The sequence below is a fragment of the Gallus gallus genome, chromosome 4 (genome assembly GCF_016699485.2).
Source record: "Gallus gallus isolate bGalGal1 chromosome 4, bGalGal1.mat.broiler.GRCg7b, whole genome shotgun sequence".
NCBI lineage: Eukaryota > Metazoa > Chordata > Aves > Galliformes > Phasianidae > Gallus > Gallus gallus.
The window spans coordinates 63,236,218-63,248,595 of record NC_052535.1 but is presented as its reverse complement, the minus strand read 5'-3'; the positions used below and the strand labels follow the sequence as shown (position 1 = coordinate 63,248,595).

Below are 12,378 nucleotides of genomic sequence, written 5' to 3'. Positions count from 1 at the left end.
CGGAGGCCAGCGGCTAACGGGAGGGGGGAACATGGCGTCGGGTAGTCGTGTCCTGCGGCGGCTGCTGCACCTGTCGGCCGGGAACTGCCTCCTCCTCTTGCTGCTGCTCCTCCTCTTTCTCTGCGGCCAGCTCGGGGGAGGCCAGAAAAAGAAGGAGGTAGAACCTTTGCTTCTTTCGCCGTCGCGCCCGGCTGAGGGGCCGGGGCTGCCCCGCCGTGCCTCCTCCACGCGGCGGTGCCCGGGCGAGGGTCTCCGTCCGCCTGCCCCGCGGCTCCGCTCTCCCCCGGCCCCCAGGGGCCGCCTGCAGGGCGCCGGGCAGCGGTTGGCCCTCGCCCCCCGAACATGGCCGGCTGCGGGGCCGTCCCTGCGGCGACACGGGCGCACCGGGGGGCTGAGCCGCAGCAGGAGGAAATTAAACCGTGTGTTGCGATGCCACCTGAGCGCCCCCGGCTAATAAGTAATGCCGAAGCGATCGCAGCGGGCGTGTGGTGTGCTGGTGTACATGCTGATGTGATGCCCAGGGCATCTTCTGTATGTGAGCCGTAGAGGAAAGAGCGGCTTTCCTTCGGTGGCAACAGAATGTCTGCCTTCAGCAGAAAGGAAATGTGTAAATATTTACCCTTTTCCAGGTTTCAGTGCTAGTGCAGGTGCTTACTGCATCAGCTTGCCCCCAGTTCCAGGTGAGGTTCTGCCCACCTGGGTGCCAGGCCGTGCTGCTACGGAGCCATCTCACTGAGCTCTGTGCAGGGAGAGTGGTCATAAACATTGGATGGCTTTGATTTTCTTCAAGTACATAAATTATTAAGGCTCACAGCTTTCGAGAACTAATGTAGCCTGTAAAATCCCAATGTCACCATCAAAGTGATAGTCTGACTTTGTGGTCCTACCGTTACGTAGTGCCTGTCCACGTAAGTCAGTTGGATATCAATGTAGAAAATGAACACCCGAAGTCTATGCATTCCCCCCCCCCCTTTTTTTTTAATCTTTCTTTTTTGTTTGCAGGCCAATTTTGTGCAACTGGAAAGCATGGACAATAATGCATTGCTCTGTCCTATAATTAATTTATTTTTTCAAATCTTCACTTTTTTTCATTTAATAAAATATGTTTAATGTTTATCGCTACCCATTTCCTTTTGCTGTGATGTACTGGCTTAGCAACTTTTGTTGACACTTTCATGTAGAGTGGCAGCTGTGCTACCAAGATAGCTGAAATAATCTTAATTTCTTTTTAAATGAAATCCTTTCTTGACAGTAAATAATGGCAAATTAAAATGGCTGTCTACATATGCTTTCTACAAAGTTTACTGGTTTTACTGCTGCAGAGTTGTATTGTGTAACAGGATAGAAACATACCTCTTACTTAGCCACTTGCTAGTACTGTTCAGGATGGTAGTCCTCCTCTGAAAAGCATCTGCTTGCTTAATATGAAACTTCAACTTTCTCAGAGTAAGCAGCTTGGAAATCACCTCTACAGAGTATTTTAGGGGAAAAGAAACAAACAACAAAAACCAGATCATAGAACCTTGTGTTGGAGGAAGTTCCTGTTCACAACACTGGTAGTGGCAGAAGGCAGAGATGATAGAAATTAAGAGTAAAGTGAACATGTTTATTCGTATAAAGACTAACCAGATTGCCGTAACTTTTATGGAAGTTGGAACAGTGAATTTTTGTAAAGTGAACCTTCTTGAGGGGAGTTAATGGAGTTAAAAGGAACTTTGGTGAAGGCATTTTTTTTTTTTAAAGCATCAACTATATAGAAAGTTGTGTATAAGGTGTGAATTGCAGTTGGTGTCTGGATCAGCTGTTTGAGTGTGGAAGATGGATATAATGACTGCAGAAAGAAGAGAGCTGAGTTATTAAATGTGTTTTGAAGAACTTATTGCTAGCAGAAAAAAGCAAATAGAGGAAACTAGTGAGAACTGGCATGACTTTGTGTCACTGGTTCACTGTATTGATTGTGGAATACTGTTATAACTGTTTAGAGTGGAAAATACCTCAGTTCTTAAGTTCCTGAAATATACTGTCATATCTGGCAAAATACTCTGATAACTTCAGAAACTTTTTGTTGTGGCATATCACAGAAGGCTGCTGAGTTCCACATTAAATTTGATTATATTTGCAAAGATATGAAGAACTGTCAGAGAATGGTTTTGAATTCTTTAACAATTAGCTGCATGCCGTCATTGAAGTTACATTTCTGGAACAGTAGCATGATTATGTAAACATATAAACATTCCTGTTTCTTCACTCTATCCTGCTCTTCACTTTTCTGTTCTGCTCTTTCACCCTGGACAGCTTTTGCCACTGAGAAAATAAGTAGAAAACATTGCAGTCTTTTTTTCTTAACATTCCTTTCTGTCTAATTTCTGGTGATGGTCATAAATGCAGTAAAAACCACCCTGGCACAGTTAGGCCCTGCCCAGCTTGCAGCATTGTGCTGCTGCCTTTGGTCGCCATTGCTACAGAATGGAAAGGGCTTTATGGGACTTCTTCTTCCATCTCCTGTTGCTGTTTTTATTTCCTTTAGACTTCTTTCCTTCTGAGAGATGTTCTGGTTGCCTATTTAATTTAAAGAAAAAAAAAAATGGCATACATGTAGCTGGAGAAAAAAGGAAAGAAGTAAATATGAGGAAAAAAAGTCTTCTGTAGAGGTAGTTGGTGATACTATCTTGGGCATTCTGTTATTTCTGCGTGGAACAAATAGTGTTGGAAGAACAAAAGTAAAAAGGTGTGATGAGAAGTAGGAGCATTCAACACATTCAATGGCATGTGTGGTATAAAGGATTGTTATCTCAGGTTCTCTGATACTTTAACAAAATAGTGATAATTAAAACTCTTTCCTTTCTTTCTCCCTTGAAATTTTGTTTAACAATCAGCTTGAATATAAAGACTTTTTGGTCCTTTAATCATTAAAATGTTCTGTTTGGTATCTGGGCTGTGGAGCACTGCGTGTCTTTTCTTTTGAAACAGCATGCAGGCAAATGTTTGGTACTTACATGAAGTATAGACTCCTCTTCAAAAGCTTTATTAAAAGTCAAGATGTTGTTAGGGTTGAATTTTTGAAGGGACATGCAGTCTTAAGTGCAGATTCTGCTTGAAGTAATTTTAAAGCTGTATTTAAAGTGGAGGCTTCATATTCTTTTGGGTAATTTCCCATTTTCTCTTTTGTTGCAGTAGGGAGAGGCTTTCTCAATCAATACTTAAAGCTTTTAAGTAACTGTCCTGGTTTTGAAGTGAAATAACAGCTGTAAGTCATACCTCAAAATGTAAAAATCTTTGAATGCAGTTCTAAGTGTTTTGTTCTCAACTCTGTCCTTAAGAGGGAGATGGGAAGAAGAGAAAGGGAGGGATGTGATTGCAAGAATTCTTTATTTTCTGCTGATCTTCTCAAGCAGCCAAAACCTCAATATCTCTTCCCTCTTCTGTTTCTAATTAACTGAGGTTTTGGAGAAACTTCACAAAATTAGCTTGCAGTTCTTATTTTAACAAGTGTGTGTAGAGAAACTTCATGTCTCTTGTGATGGCATGCGATAAGTGGAATAAGGAATACTTACAACAACAGCCTGACAGTGTTTTTGTAATTGGATTGCTGAAACTTTTTTCCTGCCCAGATGTCTCCATTTGGTATCCTTGGTGCCATAAGGCACAACAGTGGCTTAATTGATCTTTTCCCCTGTTCTTCTCTTTAATCAATTATACAGAGCATCCTTTGTACTCAGATGGAAAATACAAGTAGTATCTGCTTGGGTTCTAAGTGCTCTGGTAAAATCAAGTCGATATAGTTAGAGGGGTGAAGAATGTTTGTTTGATTTGTCTTTTATTACTTATTATGTGTGTTACTATTTTGGATCTTTAGGTTTATTTTCGTTTCTAAAATGTTTTGAAGGCTGCATTTTTTGGCTAAGCTAGTGATCAAAACTAAAAAAATAAAACAACTTTAAATAGTATCTCATATATCTGAAAGCGGGCATAATAAAAAGTGTTTTTTCATCTAATGCTGTGTTAGATCTAATATTCTTAGGTATTGTAGTTGCTTTAATATTGGATATGTATATCAAATTTAATAAATTAAAAAAAAATCTGTAATATGCTATTACCATGAAATAAATTGAAAGGTATTTTTATAATGATCCTCCAAGTTGCATTTCAGATGCTATGTTGTGATAATAGCATAGAAAACATGAACACATCCTATATATTCTGAGAAACAGAAACAAATTTTGTTGTTTCTTTGGGAAGACTGTTTTCCCTTCTATAGGATTTATTGGTAAGATTTTGTTTTTATCTGATCCTCGCATCTAATACTTTGGAATACCCTCAGTTATTCATCTTCCACAACTGCAGTTGGAGTTGTTAACCTAATTATGCCACTCCATTACTTTTTCTTGCTTTTTTTCTTTGAAATCCAAAGCAATTTATTCTTGAATTTCATATGTCCCAGACATTAACCTTAGTAAAGTTTGACTGTATTGCATAAAACACTTGTACATCAACATCATAACATAAGTGGTAATTAGAATTGTGCATTGCCTTTGTGGATTGAAAGCCTGAGCTTAGAATTCTTCAGGGTTATAGGCCATAACATTCACTGCTTTAAAGATAAAAACTATTTTCTTCTCTGCTTTTGGTGGTTTTTTTTATAAATAGTAATTTCCTATCACTGTTGCTATCTGCTGTACTGTTGCAAAATGAGAATGTTGTTACTTTCCTCATCTTGTTGCCATTCGCATGCTGTAGGCCTGAATCTTGCATAGTTCCATTTCTGTTCAACTTTCCTAGATTTTGGTGTGTATGTCTTCATATCTGGGCTACTGTAAATGTCCCTCTAATTTTTTTTTAAGCTCGTACACCAGAAGTAAAGACAACATAGTGTAAAAACCTGTAAGATTTAAGCTTAATATTCATGAACTTGATTGTTTTATGAAGACCTTTGATGCTTAGCCTGTTTCCATGACATGAAATAATTGTTGGTAGTTATGCTAATTGACTAGCTAATTCCCTTTATACTGCATATTATCAGGTTTTGTTTAAACATTCAAGTTCTTACATGTTCTTTTTTGGGTTTTGTTAGTGGCAGAGAAATATTCATAATCTGCCTTTAATAAGCCTTTAATTCAGAACTGCACTGTCCTCAGAGCACTTATTTGTTTAGAATAATTAATTACCACTTTCATATAGCTTGCTTTTTTTTCTTTTTTCTTTTTCTGAATAACATAGTAATTTTATTGAAGTAAAATGTGAGAAGTATATGTTATTCACTCTCTCTTAAACTTTCCATGGTAACTGTAGATGCTTTATTGCTGAGTCCAGTGGTGCAAATTGGTACTTAACATATTTTGATTATCTGCTTAGCACCAACTCCATATCACTTTCCTCTACTTTTAATAGTAAACTGGAATGAAATCTAAATTGGATTGAATCCATGGTTAGTAAATTCACCAGGGTACTGATACAGTAAAAATATGAAGTCATTTTTACCTTTAAACCTGTTTTCTGTGAATCTTTGTCATTCTGTAAAAGTTATAGCTAGAGACTCAGAGTCTGCAAGGGAGATTAATGTGTGAAATAATAAAACTGAGCAGACAGGTTGCTTTTAAATATGGCTCCTTTTGATACTCTGCTTTATCAAGATTATCCAGAGATATAAAGAATACAAGTAGAAATCTATTTTAACTGAAAGAGGTGATATATATTTTTCCAGATAACGTGGAAGATGTCATGTAGATAAAGTGAAGAAATGAAATAACTATACCAGTATGTGTTTAGGTAGCTCTCTAAAGAGAGAAATTCAAACTGCAAATAGGTGAGGCAATTGAAGAGGAGCTTAGTGAAAGGAAGAGTAGGACATCTCATCAGAGAGCAGTACCTTCACTCTGTGTAGTCAGTGATGTTGAACTAGGGAATAAGAAATGAAAAGCAGAAGAGTGTTCCTGAAACCTTATCTTTTTCTAGAGCTTGGATGCTTAAGTCAGAGTTGTAAGGCTATTGCTGTCTCCTGTGCTGTTTTGGATTTGGTATCAGGTATCATTTGCTTACGTAGATGATATATTATGTAAAATGTTGTATGAACTTCAGCTATGGGAGTAGGAAATAGGGGTTATGACTGTATACCAATTCTTCTTTGAGAACTATGTATGTAGACCTTAAAAAAAATCAGTTAAAAAGTAAACTGTGGATGTAATCACTACATTAGAGTATTGTGGTGTTTTTGTGATATTTTTTTTTTTCTTAGGACAGTTATGTAATTATACTTATGGTGGTATCTGTTCTGGCTTTTGTTCAGAATGGTCAAGTATTAGTACTGATTGTATATATGATGTGGCTTCAGGGATTTCTTCTGAGATGTGAGACTGAAATGCTTTCAGGTAGAAGATAGTACTGAATTTGTACCTCCTCTCTTGGCCAAGCCATGAATTTAGAAGGGTGCACGAATACACACAGCAGTAAATGGATTTTGGTTTCAAGAAGCTTTTTAAAGTAAAACTTTTCCTTTCATTAAGATGGTTCTGGGTTTCAATTAGATTTTTTTATTTTATTTATTTTTTTCAGATAATGCTAAAGATCAGGTGCCTAGGAAAGGTAATGCACTTGCTGCCTCATTTGTCTATCTTACTAGTGTGGCACTATAGTCATAATCTCAGTGCAAAGTCTGGAAAAATGTAGGATGTGTTCAGAGCCCTAGAGAACGCTGAGAATTCTTCATTCAATATAAAACTATGAAGAGTTAGAGATTTTTATTTGCTTTTATGTATTTACCTTCCTGACCTCATTTCTAAAAAATACTTTAGGTTTTCATCAGCCACTTATGTTGCCATAGGTCTCTTCAGCCTATCTATCAATCTAGCCATTGAATATTGCAAAAAATAGTTCAACAGATCAATCTTTGTGATGATGGATGACTGAAGTTGATAAGATTTCTTCTTATCAGCTGCCAGGCATGTGCTTGAAATGGAATTGCATGTAAAACATCATTGGTAGGCAGAATTCTGCTTTAAGTTTACTCAGCAAGTCATAGATTCTTTTAACTTACGTTGTGCTGAAATGCAGCTTGCTCAATGTATGACCTAATCAGGTAGGAAAGTTGATACATAAATATATTAGAAAGTACATAGTAAGATGCATGCACTTTCAAAAAGGTGAGTTTTTATCGTCTAATAAAATACTGTTTTGATCTAGATTAAATATTTTGCATTCTAGGTAGATGTGTCCGTCTGTTACAGTTTAGCAGTGGTTTTCATGAAATCCAGATGATTCCATTTAGTAGTTTGATGTAGGAAACTGCTCTAGCAGTGTGCTATAAGGAACTGCAGTATGACCTTTCCTTAACAAATGTTTAGCAGGCTTAAATATTACAGTTTAAGAAAGCCAAGTTCAGTGATCAAATACTGTCAGCACTGCTAAGTTGTTTCAATTCTTTCTTATTTTTGCCTCACACTTCAGTCATTATTTGTGTTCTGGGAAACCATATGATGGTTCAGCTTTAATACATTTCAGTGGAAGGTTTTTTCATCTTTTAACTTCATGCCTTATTTCTGTGGAAGCTTCCAACCTAAGTGGGAAGTGAATGGCAGGAATTTTGTTGGAGTTTCAAGGAGGTCAGCAGTCCTTGGAAAACTAATCCAAGATGAATATGTGGGACAGTTACACCTCTTATTTTATCCACAGCAGATGGGTTCACTTACTGAGAATATCTCAATGCAAAGGATGAGGCAGAAGTTTTAAGCTGTCCAGCTGGATAGGAGTTGCTCATTAAATACTGAAGTTACTGTGGTAGATATTTTTCTTTTGTTGTGAGACATTTTTTCTGCTAGGCTAGATGTGGGTAGCAGCTGTTGCCTATATTTATAAGTTTTCTTCATATCTCTGCTTATTGATAGCAATGCACTAACTTCTTTAGTGGGCAATTTGTTTAGAAACTAAGATAAAACATTATTAATATCCGCTGGAGAAGCTCCAGATACTATCATTCCTTTTCATTTCCTCTTTGCTTCTTTGGCTTTGGGAACTGCTGATCATTTTCCACTTAAAATGCACAGTAGGCTTTTTCATTTTTCTAGTTGCTTTGTCTAAGCTGGATAAATCAGCCAATACAGATAGTAAAATACATATATAGTGGTTTGCCCTGGCCTGTGTGGAATAGCGTTTACCTTTGTGTTGACAACTGAGTTTTTGTATTCCTGTAAGTCTAAACCTAGGTCCTACAAGGGATGAAAGCACTTAAACTAGAATTCATGGAGAATGTAGCTTCTCGAGTCCAAAATCTTCACCTAAAATGGTCTTGTGTAACTGCATATTGGTTTTGCAGGTTGCTAACTAAATTTGTCTTAAAAGTAATAGGCACATGAAGTTCTGCTTTTACACATACAGAGGACAATCCTCATCTAATTTGGTAGCTTGTATTTTAGCCCGTTCTGTGCATGAAAACTTTGTCTTCTTGAACTTCTGTCATTGTTTGCTGTGAAGTTGTGTAATGTTCAATGATAGGATTTAGGTTGTCAGTGGAACGTGACATCTTGTCACTTTAAATAGTAGCCTTGTGGTTAGAGCATGTCTGGGAAACTGAAATAGTGAAAGCAATTGATACCATTTCCCAGAAATCAAACAATTATCCTGCTTCATGGGATAAATGCTTGGCAGTCTGCTGTTCTGGGTGCTTAGCTCCTCTTAAGGTGACCTGTTATACCTTTTAAATTAAAAAGGAGTAAAGTGAATCAGCTGTTGTCCATCTGTGAGGCACTGTTTTCATGTTGAAATGGTCTTTGAGTGTGTGAACTGGATTCTCGTATTGAAATTAACATGAAACATACACTCCAGAAATGCACATACTGCACTCCAGCTGCTAGTTTACAGTCAGTCCTTGGTTGAGAATTAGTTCGAAGTAAAATCCTCAAAACATAGAGGATTTGAATATTGGGATTGAAGACCTAGGTATTTTTTCTGCAGATCTTTTCTTTAGATTTGCACTACTTGCTAATACAAATGTATACATAATGCAGCTATCCTCTTGTGCAGGCACAGAGCTTCAGAGAGTTGAAGCATTTGCTGAGCCAGAGTGGAACAAGAGGGAAAATAATTTTGTGGCTGAATGATGATCATTCAGGAGAGGGAGTTGTAGAGTTCCCAGAACTGTTTATACACTTAATCCAATAACTGTTTAATGTAAAATATTGTAATGCAATCTGTTCAAGTAGGTTTACTTGTCCACCATCTGGAGATGAGTGCTGCCTGCCAGACTTCTTAGTTGGGGAACGGACAGAGGGCAGTGAAAGATGTCAAGGTTGCTTCTGAGTAGTTAGTTCTTCAGTGTAAGCTCTGCACATTGACTTTCTCCATTCAAGCTACAGTCACTTTCTCAGTTGTAACTGCTGTTATCAGTGAAGGTGGCTGAAGGAAGGAAATGTAGAGTGCACTATGCCCAGTGCCCTAAGTGTCAGTCCCTGAGCTAAAATTGAAGTCCCTGAAATAAACAGAAAGGATAAAGGTGCTGTAATCAGTAGTTTCACTATTCTAGGCTTGTTTATGTATTACAGGAATGTGAAGGAGAGGGAGAATGTACAACATTTGGGCTGTAAGTACCCAGCATAGCCAGGAGAAGCTTCTTCAAACCTGGAATTGCTAGCTTTGGTCTCACTTCCTGGTTGCAGTACATCACAGTACCCTAAGTTAACTGCTTCTGTGTGACTTAATCAAAGTGTGACGTTACTTTTACAGAAACCAGGCTAGTGAGATTATAGCACAAAGTTAGCGGTGTTTGATTTAGCTCATAGATTGTCAGTTATGGTGAAATTTGACTCTTATTGGAATACAAGATGGGAGGGACAAAATTAATTGGTTTATTTTAGCAAAGGATGTTTTATACAATATATTAGCAGTAGGGCTGCAGTAAAACACAGTGGGATCTGAATTCGTCCCACTTGAAACTTCTAATTGAGATATTTTTATTGGAGTTTTAGCAACCTTTAGTACCATCAGTGGTAGAAGAAAAGGCAGTTCCATACACATATCATTGGAATGATATTTCTATCAGTCATGTTCATTTTAGAAGATTCTCAAGTGATGTGAAATGGAGAGATCTGGAGTCTGAGTATGTATTATATGCTCAGGTTAAGTGTGGTTTTGTAGAAAGTAGAACTTTAATCTTTAGTTAGTTACATTTTTTTCATTCCAATGTTTTCAAGTAACATAATTACAACTATGTTGGTATGTTAGTCTCTTGGCATATATCTTAAATGTCTCAAAAGTCTAGCTGAAGCTGTTCAGTTATGGCAACATCAGTTTTCTGAGCAACAAATGTGTTGTGCTCTGATGCAAAACTCATGTTCACTTGGCTAAGAGGGGAAATTATAAGTTCATTAGCTGATATAGCAGCTCTGTTTTCAAAAGTAATTTAAAGTCTGTATTTCTCTCAAGAAGTCATAATAGAATTTTTCCTAAATTTAATGAACTCTTTGATAGTAAAAGTGTTTGAGGAAACACGTTTTTACTCACGTTTCTACACTGAATCTTGAATCTTCAAAGAGTTAGCAAAAATATTTTAAAAATGAGTTTATGATCTGTGAGACCCTTTCAACTGGTCTTGATCATAGAAAAAAAATATATAGACCTTTATAATTAGAGTTCAGTTAAATTTCAGAAGTTTTTTTCAGAAGGTAGAAGACTTCATGACACATACTATTGCTACTGTTACTGAACACATTTAAAGCTTTTACATTAAGCACGCTGACCAGTTTAAACAGTTTTGATTCAGCATTCAACAGCTAATAAACTTCTTTAGTCTTATTAATTGCACTTCTTTACTTGTATCTAATTACACATTGCTATCTGTAGTCTGTCCTTAAACTGTTCAGAAATAGATATGAAACTGTGAAATAATTATTTTGTGTTGAAGTGATTGAAAGTTTTATCCATCACAGGAGATATCTCCTCTTGACCAGAGGCTGTCTATTAGTTTTAGCACCATGCATAGCCTACATAGTCTTGTAAAGAATTAGTTACCAGCAAAGGTGGTATTTAGATGAGAGGAAATTCTGCTCAAGGAATGCTTAATACTACTCTCTGTTGATATATGGGTAACTGCAGATATGCAAGGACTTCATCCGGATGACTGAGAGGAAGAAGGAAATTTTGTAAAAACATATTACTGTTAGAAAATGTTGAGGTAATAGGCTCAGAAAAGAAGAATGTTAAATTCAGTGATTCTGTTGTATTTTTGTGGGTTTTTTTCCTCACGTGAGACAGAAACTGCTAAGAAACCCTGATGATAAACTGACCAATGAAAGGATGACGTAATATAATAAAATTAAGGTGATTAAATGTCTGAGACAGCGAAGAATATGTGGTAACTATTAGGAATAAAATGACACTGAGATAGCATAAGTGGGGATAAATGATCTCTCTCACAATGAAAACATTAGTCATGAGTCATGATTGAAATTAGTTTGAAAAAATATTAGGAGGCATGCTACCCTGAAATATGCATTAACACAGATAATGGATACAATATATAAATCACTTGATTTTTATGTAGAGTAGAGCTTACATTCAATTAATGGTGATGCTCTCAAAACTTTCTTTATTGCCTGCTATCTCATTGTTTAATCACTTGTTTCATCTTTTAACTGAAAGATTTCACCAAAAGGAGAAGGTTTGCTTTCTGTACAATGGAAAGTGGGAAGGAAAAATCAATAGTCAGAACTTGAATCCTAACTTAAAGTTTCTATGAAGTCTGCATGTTATGAAATTGCTGCAAGCAGAGGAAATTGTATATTTGATGGACTTCTGCTGTTTATTTAGAGAAGCACATGGTCAAAGAAATCCCACTGCTATCTTTTGAGGTGATATCTGCAACTTCTGTACAGAAAGTGCTGAAGATCTTTTTTCCTCTTACATTGTTGTCATAATTATTGGCACTTTTATCAGAGAACATTCCTGTTGGGCCATGCTAGAAATTACCTTTTTAAGGAAGTGTGTGGAAGAATAATACATCCAGATTGTTGTCTGCTCTATTAGTCAATGTGTAATACTACATACATAGTATAATAACAGTTGCTTAGAAATACTTAAAACAGCAGCCCAAAGAAGTGATTTTTGTCATCACTTCTGTATAACAATTATGAAGAAATGTGTATGTGAAGTGAAAAACTGTGGGAGGTTCTGAACTTCTCTAAAAAACAATGTGCAGCATGCTGAGGACACTGAGGTAGGTTGTTAGTTATATTCCAGAATTCTTTTAACAGACAGAAACTTGTGACAAATGTTCTATTTCATCTCCCTGAAGATTTTGGGCTTCCCATTACTGACACAAGTACTTATATTAAATTAATGTAGATTGGTCTTGTCTTTTTTTCATAAATATAAACATGAACTTAGGGAAAAGCC

At 36.8% G+C, this 12,378-nt stretch overlaps 1 protein-coding gene across 2 annotated transcripts in view; it reads left to right on the top strand.

Annotated features, from left to right (window-relative positions):
• Nucleotides 1-12,378, top strand: part of TUSC3 (tumor suppressor candidate 3) — a 184,544-nt gene that overhangs the window by 72,903 nt on the left and 99,263 nt on the right. Inside the window, exon 1 of one of the 2 annotated variants that reach the window (XM_420692.8) lies at nucleotides 16-157. The exons of the other annotated variant lie outside the window; for it this stretch is intronic. Within the exon in view, the coding sequence (XP_420692.2) occupies nucleotides 32-157 (126 nt within the window). The 5' untranslated portion in view covers nucleotides 16-31. Of the gene's footprint in view, nucleotides 1-15; nucleotides 158-12,378 lie in introns of those variants that run through there. 2 annotated transcript variants of the gene reach the window in all.